This window comes from Pelophylax lessonae, assembly GCF_965119305.1.
Source record: "Pelophylax lessonae genome assembly, chromosome: 13".
Lineage (NCBI taxonomy): Eukaryota > Metazoa > Chordata > Amphibia > Anura > Ranidae > Pelophylax > Pelophylax lessonae.
In genome coordinates, this window is record NC_138780.1 from 170,778,087 (window position 1) to 170,791,941 (window position 13,855).

General features: G+C 45.4%; 1 protein-coding gene across 2 annotated transcripts in view; it reads left to right on the forward strand.

Moving 5' to 3' along the window:
* Nucleotides 1-13,855, forward strand: part of HHIPL1 (HHIP like 1) — a gene marked incomplete at its 3' end in the record, with an annotated part of 114,011 nt that overhangs the window by 19,733 nt on the left and 80,423 nt on the right. For both annotated transcript variants that reach the window (XM_082242649.1, XM_082242650.1), the window contains exons 4-6: nucleotides 2,597-2,925; nucleotides 6,107-6,233; nucleotides 11,292-11,437. In XM_082242649.1, coding sequence (XP_082098775.1) covers nucleotides 2,597-2,925; nucleotides 6,107-6,233; nucleotides 11,292-11,437 — 602 coding nt within the window. The remainder of the gene's footprint in view (nucleotides 1-2,596; nucleotides 2,926-6,106; nucleotides 6,234-11,291; nucleotides 11,438-13,855) is intronic.

Below are 13,855 nucleotides of genomic sequence, written 5' to 3' on the forward strand. Positions count from 1 at the left end.
TGCTTTACATACTGTACATTCACATCCGTCTCTGCTGCCCAATCAGCTTACAATACAACATTCCTATCTCACATATGCATACTAGGGTTTAGACAGAAGTCAATAAACCCACCTGCATGTCCTCCAGGTGTAAGATGAAACCCACATAAGTTCAAGGAGAACATGCAAACTCCATGCAGATAGCATCCTGGCCAGGATTGGAACCAGGGACCCCAGTTCTATCTAATCATTGACTATACTACATAGCGCAGAAGGAGATGCTTTTATTGGGACTTCAGAGAGTTTTCTTCCTTAGGAATTTTTACACAGTAAAAACTTTAAGTAGGGATGAGTGGAGCATTTTTGCCATAAATGATTTTGCTTCAAAATTTTCAGCAAGGTTACTAAGAAACTCTTGCTCACTGAGCTGCCGTGGTGAAATTTACTTTGGCTGTTTTTATTGTAGTTTACAGTGTTTTGTATAGAGAATATTTTATTTATTAAATATCCATTGGATGAATGTCAAAAGCATTTGTGCAACCTGGACGAAATTTTCCCATATTTTTTCTAACAGATCAATGTCTACATTGTGAGCTCCATCTAGTGGCCAAAATTAGGTATTTCTGTACTGCATTTTGGCTACTAGATGACACTGATGGTATAGGACAGTGATGGCGAACCTTTTTGAGCCCTAACTGCAACACAAAACCAACTTATTTTTTTCAAAGTGCCAACACTGCAATTAAACTGCAGCCACCCAGGTGATGATCACACACTCCAAGAGGCATTGCAGTAAATTCAGCACTCACCCTGCTCTGGCATCCAATATTGTTGCGCCTGGCAGCAGCTTTTCCTTTTGTTGGTGCTTTTGATCACCCTCCTCACTCTTGATCATGTCCTCTCAGCACTGTCCTCTTGCTCCTCTCTGGCTTGTTCAACTCCAGGGGCTGTTGTGGCTTTGGCTCTCTCTCCCTCCAGAACCACCTCAGCTTCTTACTCTTGTCTCCACCAGTGGCGGCTGGTGCTCCATGGGCCGGGGGGGGGGGCCTCACCACACCAGCCCGCACACCATACCCCCAGTCCACACCAGCTCCAGCCCGCACACCATACCCCCCCTCCCCCCGATCGCTGGCTCACTCACACTGGGCTGATATGTGGAGGGCAGGCAGCTTCCCTTTCAGTCTCCTCCATCTCAGGACCCGCTTCCTGATTGGCCAGGAGGAGAATTTGTGTGACAATAGCGAATATTCATTCTCTATTGTCACACAACTGGGTGGGCTCAGGGCACAGTGCTCTGCGCCCCAAGCCCACCCTTTTTTGAAGCCTATTAGAGCCTCTGGCTCGAATCACGTGCTTAAAAAAAAAAAAAAAAACATTGGTATCCATGCATCTGGCGCCCTGCATGTAGATTAGGGGGCCGGATGCATGGATCGGGGGGGGGTCCCTGCGCCCCAAATGGATGGACTGCCACTGGTCTCCACACTCCTGTCACCCTTGCTCTCCCTTCTCCCCCAGCCCTTTTTTTTCTGGGCTCCATGCTGTCCCTCCTCTTATTTTCTCAGGGCATGCTGGGGCTTTAGTTTTTCTTTGATTAAAATTGAACCATAGTCTTCCGGGACTACATGTCCCATGGTGCACTTGTCCTGGCTCTTGATTGGTCCCTGGCTGCAGCCAATGCAGGAGGAATCAGAGTGGGCGGCAATCCCTGCAAGCGCCGCTCTGTCCCTATCCCATGCTGCTTAACAAAAGAAGGGGGGCGAGCAGGGGAAATACATTGAAAGCCCGCGCTTGCTTCTCCCCTTGTCACGGTGCGGGCAGTTGCTGCGGCTTCCAGGTGCCCACAGGGAGGGCTCTGCTTGCCAGCTGTGGCATGCGCGCCATGGGTTCACCATCACTGGTATAGGAATTAATCTATTAAAGAAAATACAGAGGCATTTCAAGCAGCTTGCACAAATGATTCTAACATTTCATCCAAGAAATGGTTGATAAATAGATCCCTAGCTTTGGTATTTGTGTTTTTTCCCTTTTCATGTACTGTCGCTGTAATTTTTTTTATTTTATTTTTTCTGTTTATTTTTTATTTATTTTTTCATTTCTATGAAAGGAAACCACAAAATAAAGAGGCTAATGAGGGGTTGTTTTTTGGGGGGTCCAGAATAGTTCAAAGGAATTTCTGTAACCCTCAGAAGTTGTTGAAAGCCGGTTTCTCCCTCAACCACCATAAATATGCCTTTCTCATTGACTTCAATGCATTATGCCGCAATCATGACATTTTGCAGAAATCTCCCAATTTCCTTTTTTTTTTTACATAAAGTTTTTATTAAAAGTAAAGGAGGACAAGCATAGTAAAATGTAATACAGAAATACAAAATACATGGTAAAATACATATTTCGTTATCTTCATAAACATAAGCAGTTTAACATAGAGATACATCCAATTTCTTAACTAACATTTTGGGGAACTGAAAGCAGCCAATCAGGTGGCAGGAAAGTTGAGTTAACTGGCGAAGTGCAGAACCAAAAATGTCTTTTCAAATTAAATGAATATGTTAATTTGAGATTTTAGTCATTGGGTTTACATTTCCTTAGTTTTTTTTACATTTGTTGCCATTTTCAGGTCCGCGTTGTTGGGCAAAGTTCTACGCATCGACGTCAATCACAACAACCACGGCCCCCTTTACCGCATCCCACCCGACAACCCGTTTCTCAATGACCCATCTGCCAGACCTGAAGTCTATGCTTACGGGGTGAGGAACATGTGGCGCTGCTCTTTTGACAGGGGAGACCCCCAGACAAAGGAGGGGAAAGGACGCCTCTTCTGTGGAGACGTGGGACAGAATAAATTTGAAGAAGTCGACATTGTGGAGAAAGGAAGGAATTATGGCTGGAGGGCCAGGGAAGGATTCAGCTGCTATGATAAAAAGCTTTGTACTAATTCATCACTAGGTAATGACACCTTCTTATGTAATCCTACTGTTCAACAGTTCAAATGGTTGTAAATCTCAGACATGAAATATGAACAAAGCATATCCCTCTATAGCAGGGGTCTTCAAACTATGACCCTCCAGTTGTTCGGGAACTACAATTCCCCATCATGCCTAGTCATATCTGTGAATGTCAGAGTTTTACAATGTCTCATGGGATGTGTAGTTCTGCAACAGCTGGAGGCCTGTAGTTTTGTAATCCCTGCCCTATAGTGTGTACTTGTCTCAGTTATGAGCACTAAGTGTAATTTCTATGTGCTGCTTCATTCCTCCGCTATCAGCATGAGTCCCTTCTGGTGATAGGTGACAGGGGAAGGACCTCTAGCCAATTGACAGCCTCAGCTCTATTCCTGTGTGCTGTGTGAAAGGGGGTGTGTCCCTTCCCTCCAATCAGCTGCCAGAGCTCTCCTCACTGAACTCTTCAGCTCTCCGCCCCCTTTTTTTTCCTGATAGCTCAGACAATCTTTATAAATGTTGCACTTTGAACAGATGTGGAGGAGAGAGGACTGTAGATAGACAGGTACAACTTATGTAGGAGGATTTGTTTAATCTCTTTGTATTATCTAAGGTCCAATCCCTTCATTGGGTATATGTAAGGGTTTACAAGCACTTTACAATCCACTTAAAACTTATATTCCAGATATGGGTGGATGCTGGTGGTTGAAATCTCCCACAAACTTCATTTAGTTGTCTGAGAGTTTAATGGCACAATGCCCAGCCTCACTCCTGCTGGGTTCTCCATTTGTTTTATTTTATCATAGAAAGTTAAAGACCAATTCAAGTCAACCTAAAATTAGCAGTCCTGATACCATCCTACTGTAAGTCCCTGCTTATCAGCACATAGATCAGGAGAGATAAGGAGAGCCAGGCTTCATTACATTGACAAGTGTTATCAGTCCCACTTCCTCACCATGCCTGCAGCAGGGCAGAGCAAAGAGATGACCTCATAATTGTGCTGATATTCCTTCACTGTCTAGTCAGTAGGCTGGGGAGGACCGGTGACCAACCTGAACTACTTATCTGCAGCAAAAAAGAGATCACTGTCCAAGCTATGGTGTGTGTCAGGGGTGTACAGTTCTAAAACAGCCCCAATATACTATATATAAGTCAACTGTTTTTCTAAAGTTTTAGCTTTGGGTTAGAGTCACATCTTTGCGGTTGACACGGTTTCACAACGCGTTTTGCGGTGTGTTTTGTTGAAAAGTTATTTACAAATGATTATATATATATATATATATTTTACATTTTGCACTTTTTTTTTAAATGTGAAACGTGTTATGTTAAAGGTGTAAATATATTAATGAATAAAGCAAACAAAAAAAAAGTTTTAATTATTATTAATAGTTTATAAAATTGAAGTGAACAAAAAAAAAAATCAACAGGAAAATAATTAAATGGAAGAGAATAAGGAGTTAATTAAGGCTGATTAGAGAAAATTAAGAGTTTTTATGCGGGGTTAAACATTTAATAAAAAAAATATTTTTACCTGGCAGGTTGCTCTGCAGATCAAAGTTAATTCTTTTGATCTGTAAATGAAGAAACAAAAAGAAACAATGTTTCTTTATATCTTAGTGTTTTAGCGGCTGAGCAATGTTGTTGCGGAGCTCCGAGCGGAAGTGGGAGCGGGTACCTGTCAAAACTAGGTACCCGCTCCCCCCCCAAAAAAAATGACATGCCAAATGTGGCATGTCAGGGGGTTAGAACTACCTAAAGCGGAAGTTCCACTTTTGGGTGGAACTCCGCTTTAACCTCATTAGCGGTATTCCCGAGTGTGGCTCGGGGTTAATTTTCAGTACCAAAAGCCGTAACCCGGAGCCACACTCGGGATTACCCCAGAATGATACTCACATTCCCTGCGAATCCCCCGCCGTCCTCCCCCGCTGTCCTTCCCGCGGTCCTCCGGCAATCCTCCCGCTGTATGCTCGGCAGATGCCGGCACCTGTCTTTCGGTTCCCTTCCCTGCGAGCGGTGCGACGCAGAGGGGTCGAACTGGCGGCAAATTCAAAAGCGTAAATACACCAAATGACGTGATACAAAGCTGTGATCCTAACGGATTACCCTGTATCATGCCATTTCAGAACAGGATTTCACCTGGTGATTTTTCCAGTGCCCTGCCTGTGCTTTTCCAGTGCTTTGTGCCTGGAAAATAGAGAACGACCATGGCGTCCAAAAAGCGTTCTTTTTGCGTAAAAGTGCTTTTAGACAAACTGGAAAACGACAGCAAAATGGAGTTACTTTAAGAACTGAGCGATAGTGATTCGTGGGAAAATTCGTAATCAGGTACGGAAAGTGATGACAGCGATGATTCTGATGTCTCTTTCTGGCACATCGCTTGTGGAATTTGGGAAGTTTATCAAATGATTCTTCAGAATTTCCAACGGAGCGATGTGCCAGAAAGAGACATCAGAATCGTCGCTGTCGTCACTTTCCGTACCTGATGACGAATTTTCCCACGAATCGCTATCGCTCAGTTCTTCAAGTAACTCCATTTCGCTGTTGCTGTTTTCCAGTTCGTCTAAAAGCACTTTTGCGGAAACAGAATGCTTTTTGGACGCCATGGTCGTTCTCTATTGTCCAGGCACAAAGCATTGGAAAAGCACAGGCAGGGCACTGTAAAAGTCACCAGGTGAAATCCTGTGGTGAAATGGCAGATACAGTGTAATCCGTTAGGATCACAGCTTTCTATCATCTCATTTGGTGTATTCACATTTTTGAAATTGCCGCCGGTTCCACCCCCCTGCGTCGCAATGCTCGCAGGGAAGGGAGCCGGAAGACAGGTGATGGCATCGGCCGAGCACAGAGCGAGAGGGCGGCGGGAGGACGGCCAGGGGGGACGGCGGGAGGATGGCAGGGGAGGACGGCGGGAGGACAGCAGAAGGACAGCGGGAGGATGGCCAGGGAGGACGGCGGGGATCGCAGGGGAAGGTGAGTTTTAAAATGTAAAATAACAGATTTCCATTCAAAAGAATGTACCGCTTTTAGCACAGAAATCCTGACATAATCAGACCGCCAGGGAGGTTAAAGCACAACCCTGGGGAAAATCTAAAAAAATATATTATTTATTACTCCATAACAGCTTGTCCTCTAAATAAATTATAAGTTCTCCCTTCGTCAAATTAGTCATCTTTTTTTCTTTTCTGCAGATGATGTTCTTCCGATTTTCGCCTACCCCCACAAGCTGGGGAAGTCGGTCACTGGGGGATACGTGTACAGAGGCTGCGAATATCCAAATTTAAATGGTCTTTATATTTTTGGAGATTTTATGAGCGGGTAAGTCAAATATGTTTTGTTTTTTAAGTACATTTACAGGACAATCAATACCAATCTTGGTGGCTCTGCCTCCCTGCTCCCACTCCAGTCGTAGGTGCTGATCCAACTTTGGGCTTTACCAGCGACAATTCAATAATGAAATGTAAGCACCGCTCACTTTTTTGACAAAACTTTATTCAGACAAGGCAGAGATGCCCCAACTCTCTACTGGAGCGTAAGAATAAAGTCAATATGGGGCGAAACCTGTCAGTGAGGAAGAGCAAGTTGGAGTGCCTGATGCTGAAAAACAGTTCTGCTTTGCTGGCTCCTTTGGCTGAAAATGACAACACTCCCCAAAGGGTAAGGCCTGGGGCCCGGTCACACTTTACCACCGCAGTGCGTTACTGCATGCACATTGCCATGCAGTATTTCAAGCATTAACGTGCACTGCACATAAATGGGCCTCAAATGCACCACAACAGATAAGATAATGTACCTGCACCATTTTTGTAACGCAGTGCACCACAATACACGTCATGTGAGCTTTAGTGTGGGTGCATTACCAATTAATGGAACCCAAAGCAACAATTCCATGGAAGTGGAACTCTAGACAAAAAAATGTTTTTGCCATGTCCTGGGTCCACCTTACTTACCTGCATGTTGGGCCTCTTTATGTGGCCAGGCAGTGTAAAAGTCTCACATATGTTGCATCGTCAAACTCAGGAGGAGTAGCAGAATGTATTTTGGGGTGTAATTTTTGCTATGTACATGCTATGTGTTAGAAATATCTTATAAATGGACAACTTTGTGTTAAAAATAAATGCGTTTTCATTTTCTTTCCACATTTTCCAAAAGCTTGTGGAAAAAAATGACACATTCAAAAGACTCATTATGTCTCATAGAGTATACATTAGGGTGTTTGCTTTCCAAAATGGGGTCATTTTGTGGGCGTTTCCATTGTCTTGGTGCTCCAGGACCTTCAAAAGTGTATTAGATAGTCAAGAAATTATATGTGTAATTTATGTTTCGAGAACACCTGATGGTGCTCCCTGCATGTTGGGCCTCTGTATGTGGCCAGGCTGTAAAAAAGTCTCACATATGTGGTATCACCATACTCTGGAAGAGTAGCATAATGTGTTTTGGGGTGTAGTTGCAAGTATGCATATGCTATGTGAGAGAAATAACATGTTAATATGACAATTTTCTTCAATTTGCAACAAATTGTGGGAAACAATTACAACTTCAGAAAACTCAGAATTCCTTTTACTAAATCCCTTGGAATGTCTACTTTCCAAAAAGGGGTAATTTGGGGGGTATTTGTACTTTCCTGACTTGTTAGTGTCACAAGAAATGAAATAGGCTTATATAACTTTTAGACTCTATAACGGGCATCACTAAATGGCGGCCCACGGTCCGTTTCCAGCCCGAGCTGCTGCTCTATCAAGACCGCCGCGATCAGCTGCTGGTTTTCTTCCCTGCCTCTGCTGCCTGTCATTAGCAGAGCAGGGCGGATGGCCGGAGGCGGGACTGGGACTGGGGGCGGGACCGGCATTGAATGGAGGGAGGCAGCTGCCTGAATTAACATTTCAGGCGGAAGGTGATTGGCTGCTGGGAGGCGGGAGGTGATTGGCTGGAAGGCACACAGTCGGCTGCCTCTATGCATGCGGTGCTGCTGTTCCTCTGCCTTCCTCGAGATTGTCCCGCCTCCTGCTCTCCGCTCTGTGTAAGGTAGGAGAGTGAAGGGAGGACAGGGCTGTGAAGTTGTGAAAGATGATTGGGGAGCAGAGATCATGTACAGGGGGCTAGTGTGGTGTGTGGGGAGCAATGCTGTGGGGGTGATATGTCAAGAGGGTAGTGGTGTGTGTTGATGTAAAGAGGGGCAGTGCTACGGGGGTGTGTGTTAACAGGGCAGTGCTGTGTATGTGTGTGGGGGTGATGCAAAGGGGCAGTTCTGTGGGGGTGATATAAGGGGGCAGTGGTGTGTATGTGTCGGGGGGGGTGATGTAAAGGGAGACAGTGCTGTGAGGGGGATGTGAAAGGGGCAGTGTTTTGGGGGTGATATGTGAAGGGGGCAGTGGTGTGGGGGGATGTGAGAGGGACAGTGCTGTTGGGGGGATATGTAAGAGGGACAGTGCTGATGGGGGGATATATGAAGGGGGCAGTGCTGTGGGGGGATATGTGAGGGGGGCAGTGCTGTGTGGGGGTATGTGAGAGGGACAGTGCTGTTGGGGGGATATGTAAGAGGGACAGTGCTGATGGGGGGATATATGAAGGGGGCAGTGCTGTGGGGGGGGGGGGGGATAATAGGGGGCAGTGCTGTGGGGGGGATAATAGGGGGCAGTGCTGTGGGGGGGAGATAAAGGGGGCAGTGCTGTGGGGGATATGAATGGGGCAGTGCTGCAGGAGTGATATGTGAAGGGGGCAGTGGTGTGGGGGGATGTGAGAGGGACAGTGCTGTTGGGGGGATATGTGAAGGGAGCAGTGCTGTGGGGGGGATATTAGGGGGGACAATGCTATGGGGGGAGGTAAAGGGGGCAGTGCTGTGGGGGGGATGTGAAAGGGATAGTGGTGTTGGGGGGATATGTGAAGGGGACAGTGCTGTTTGGGGGATGTGAGAGGGACAGTGCTGTGGGGGGGATATGTGAGGGGGGCAGTGCTGTGTGGGGAGGTTAAGGGGGCAGTGCTGTGGGGGGGGGGATAATAGGGGGGCAGTGCTGTGGGGGGGATAATGGGGGGGAAGTGCTGTGGGGGGAGGTAAAGGGGGCAGTGCTGTGGGGGGATATGAATAGGGCAGTGCTGCAGGAGTGATATGTGAAGGGGGCAGTGGTGTGGGGGGATGTGAGAGGGACAGTGCTGTTGGGGGGATATGTGAAGGGGGCAGTGCTGTGGGGGGATATGTGAAGGGGGCAGTGCTGTGGGGGGATATTAGGGGGGGCAATGCTATGGGGGGAGGTAAAGGGGGCAGTGCTGTGGGGGGATATGAATGGGGCAGTGCTGCAGGAGTGATATGTGAAGGGAGGCAGTGCTGTGGGTTGGGGGTTATGAAAGGGGCACCGCTTTGGGGGGTGATATGTGAAGGGGACAGTGGTGTGTGTGGGGGGTGGTGATGTGAAGGGGGACAGTGCTGTGTTTGGGGGTGGTGATGTGAAGGGGGACAGTGCTGTGTGGGGGGGGGGTGGGGGGGTGGTGATGTGAAGGGGGACAGTGCTGTGTGTGTGTGTGGGGGGTGGTGATGTGAAGGGGGACAGTGCTGTGTGTGTGGGGGGGGGTGGTAATGTGAAGGGGGACAGTGCTGTGTGTGTGTGGGGGGGGGGGGGTGCTGTGTGTGTGGGGGGTGGGGAGGTGGTGATGTGAAGGGGGACAGTGCTGTGTGTGTGTGGGGGGTGGTGGTGTGAAGGGGGACAATGCTGTGTGTGTGTGTGGGGGGGGGGTGGTGATGTGAAGGGGGACAGTGCTGTGTGTGTGTGTGTGTGTGGGGGGGGGGTGCTGTGTGTGTGTGGGGGTGGTGATGTGAAGGGGGACAGTGCTGTGTGTGTGTGGGGAGTGGTGATGTGAAGGGGGACAGTGCTGTGTGTGTGTGGGGGGTGGTGATGTGAAGGGGGACAGTGCTGTGTGTGTGTGGGGGGTGGCGATGTGAAGGGGGACAGTGCTGTGAGTGGTGATGTGAAGGGGGATAAGCAGCTGCACAGAAAACATGCAGGGGTACAATTGACTCTTAAACGCAATGAAATACAAGGTGCGGTTTCCCCACACATGGAAATTGCATGGTACATACGCACCATGCAGTTTCCATGCGACAGCGTTTTTAAAAAGGTGCCAGGGCCTTTTCCCAGCAGAAAATGCAGACACAACAGATGTAAAGAATCCGAGTCATCATGCAAAAATGCAATCTGGACCTCTGCTGGAAGAAAATTTTACTAATCAGACCTCCATGAATTTTAATTCAATACCCCTGCTCTATAAGTTTCACAGAGATCAAATAAACTACACTGATTTTGGGTATTTTTACCAAAGATATGTAGCAGTATAAATTTTGGCCAAAATTTATGAAGAAAAATTACTAATTTGCATAAATTTATAACAGAAACAAAGAAAAATACATTCTTTTAACATTTTTTTTTTTCATTTTTTTTTTTTTCATTTCTAGCGCAAAAACTAAAAAACCCAGTGGTGACATGTCCGCTGACCTGTCTGTGAAATCCAGATGGATGGAAACCCTATTTTCTATCCGTCTGGAGGAACGGATAGAATCGAATGAAAATGGACAGGCGATCAGTTTTCATCCAATCTCCATAGAGGAGAGCTGGGCTCTGACAGGTCTGTCTCTGCAAAGTAAGCGGAGACGGACGGATCTGTGATCCGATCAGCGGATCGATCCCCGCTGAGCAAAACGGAGTCCGCCGGGCAGAAAGCCCATGTGAAAGGACCCCTAAGATAGGAAGTGTGGTACTAGATGGATCACCAGGAGAAAATAAATGAAAAAAACATAAAAAAAAAAAATTAAAAAAAAAACAAAACAAATGCAGCCACCACATCTAAGGATTAGTAAGCTGCAACATATAGTTTTTTTATTTTAGATACATTTGAAGCTGGACCCAACACATGGAAAAATATTTTTCCCTGCAGTGCTACTGTAACGTGCATGATAAAAAAAAATGAAAAAATAGGATATTTTATGAAATTTTAGTGAAACACATACAGTAGATGTGAAGTGAGCCTTCGTATGGCCCAAGCAATACAGGGCTCAGTCTGCACTTTCAGACTCTTTGGTTTTGATGCATTGCCAAGCATGGACATCAATTGGCCTCTTTTTCTATGTGCGTGAGTGTAATCCTAATATGTTATTTCATTTGTACAGAACTCTGGTAATTCATGTTCTTTTTTTTTTTTATATGTGCCTGGAGTTTTGCTTTAATGAACAGCTATGAAAACAACATAATGATTTCTTCACATCAATTGATAATTTAATGAGTTCAGCATTGAGTTCATTATGGAAGGAACAGTCTGTATTGTTCAGACACACGGAGATGATCTGTTATAAAACATAATCCCTTCTTACTGTTTTTTTTTTTTTAATAGACGTCTGATGGCTCTGAAAGAGGAGCAGAATACAGGACAATGGCAGTACCATGAGATCTGCATGGGCATGGGACAGACCTGCATGTTTCCCAGACTCATTAATAATTATTACCAGTACATTATTTCTTTTGGAGAGGATGAAGCAGGTAATTGCAGAAAACTGTAGTGCTTTCTCTAGCGCAGCCTTTTTCAACCAGGGTGCCGTGGCACACTGGGGTGCCTTCTGTGTTTTTCATGGGTGCCTTGGCAAAATGCCTAAAAAAATGTTCCCAATTGTCCAAAAAAAAAAATTGGGGGGAAAATGTACAAGGTCATAGATAAAGAAATTCCTTTCTCCAGGAGAGGCGCCACATTCAGGACAGGGCAATGCCTATCAAGAGGCAACGTGAATTTCTTGGTTTGCAATATGCCAGCCTTTTTCAACCAGGGTTCCACAGCACCCTGAGATGCCATCTGGATTCTTTAAAGGTTCCCAAAACTGCCTTAAAATTGTCAACAAACTAGTGGGTGGATCAAGTCTGCCTTCATACAAAGCCACAGGTTTTTGATGTGCAGAATTACAACCATTAGCAGGCTGGCATCCTAACAACTGATAATGCCATAGATTGATAATGAAGACGTTGGATGCCTGACAACATAATTGTTTGCCCCTTTCTTGCTGCTCTCTGTCAGCACTGGGGTCGTATTAGGAGGGGGGGGGGGGGCTGAGGGAGAGGAGAAAGTCTGGAATAGTAGTCAGCATCAATGTGCAAAGGTAGAAGAATAAATCACCACTAACGGGTGTCCCACGTGCGTAGATACTGCTGCAATATGTAAAAGTATTAGTTTAGTGTTTTATATTTTAGAATGGGGTGCCTCAAGGTTTTGCAGAATTTTAAAGGGTGCCTTGACTGAAAAAAGGTTGAAAAACACTGCTCTAGCGGATATCATAATAAATATAAGTATTTACTTTGAAGACAGGGTTTAGTCTGTATTGCTGGAAAACCCTGGTGCCCAACGTGGGGTCCAATGGATGGCACTTGACCCAAACACTGCATTTGTAAATGGGCTGTAGGGGCAGTGATCTCAAACAGTCTCATGTGGCATGTTCCCAGTTTATGACTTTCTCCAGCAGGCTCAGGTCTCCAGACTCCAACCACACCGGTGGCACATCCACAGTTTCTGACCATCTCTTCAAAGATCCATGTGAAATCAAATAAGAGCGCAAAAGTTCATCTTAAGGGATATCTGAACTGGGCCTCCTTATTTGCTAAAAAAAAGTTATGGTGTTTCACAGAATGACAAGTGCTCTTCAGGGGTTATGAAAAAAAATATATCAATGATAAATATTCCACTTATTGACTGTTACAGACATAATCTCATGCAGCATAAAATATTTTAATTCCTTTTGTTATCAACAGAAGAAGAATAACACATTCGCATGATTATTTTTACACTTCCCTGCACAGATAATATTGCATGATATTCAATATTGATGTCAGCAGCCCCCAATGTTTCTTTCATGTTTGGGAGATAAGAATTTCATTTTGCACACCTGATGTATAAACACATTGGAATTTTTAATACGTGATCATTTTGTTGCTGCGGATATTGCGGTAGTAGCTGAGCGCAGGTCCGTGGCCCGTCCACCGCTAGTAATGGGATTACACAGATCAGGACAGTGAGTGACGGATCATTCCATGGAGAATGATTGTGTTCCACTTCATCCAGCTTCCTCTCAGCTTCTCGTCCCAAAAAAAAAAAAAAAAAAAAACCTATTAAAAGTTACCGCTTGGCATGTGCGGCGAAATGTCTGCATCTGGGAATTTGATAAATACATTATGCATTTAAAATAGTAACAATACGCTTTGCAGCTGGGAGTGATGGCAGCGTGGACACGTCATATTTCCATTGCTCCAACAGTTTCCTCATTTAAAATTTTGATGTAGTATGGTATGCTAAACCTTAAACTTTAAAGGGTCACTCCGCCTAGGAATGCCACTGTATTTATCTGGCCTGAGGCTGGGAGGTGCTCCTAGTGATGTGTCCCAGGGGTGCCAGAAAATTAAGACTTTGGTAAATGGTACACTTAGTGTTTTTTCACTAGCACTAGGTCATGTTTTGCTTTTATGCACTATTCCTTCTGCATTTCTTATACTGGCCAGAAGGCACGCTGTGTATTTACATGGCTCATATTTATTCGTGAGCACTTCACCGCATGTGTATTATTTTTTTTTTTTTTTTTTTTGTTCTTTGTACATTTCTAAGAGGAGAGCCCTGATGTCGCATGGAGGTTCCATGGCCTTCAAGTCATTTGTCTCTCTTTGGTTGTTCCTGGTGGACTCGCTTTGGCTGGTCCCTAAGGAAGGTGGTCCACCTAGCTTTGGCCTTGGTCAACCATGGCGTACCTTCCTTTGTCAGGAGCCTTGTGCCCCAGGAGGTTGGTGGTTAGAGGACATTCTTCCTTGGGGGTTTTGCCCTTCTGAACCCTCTGTGCACTTTTTGTGTGCTGTGATTTCATGGTTCACTTTTTTTGTTCACAGGGGTTTGACAGCACTACACTGTTTATCTAAAAAAAAAAGAAA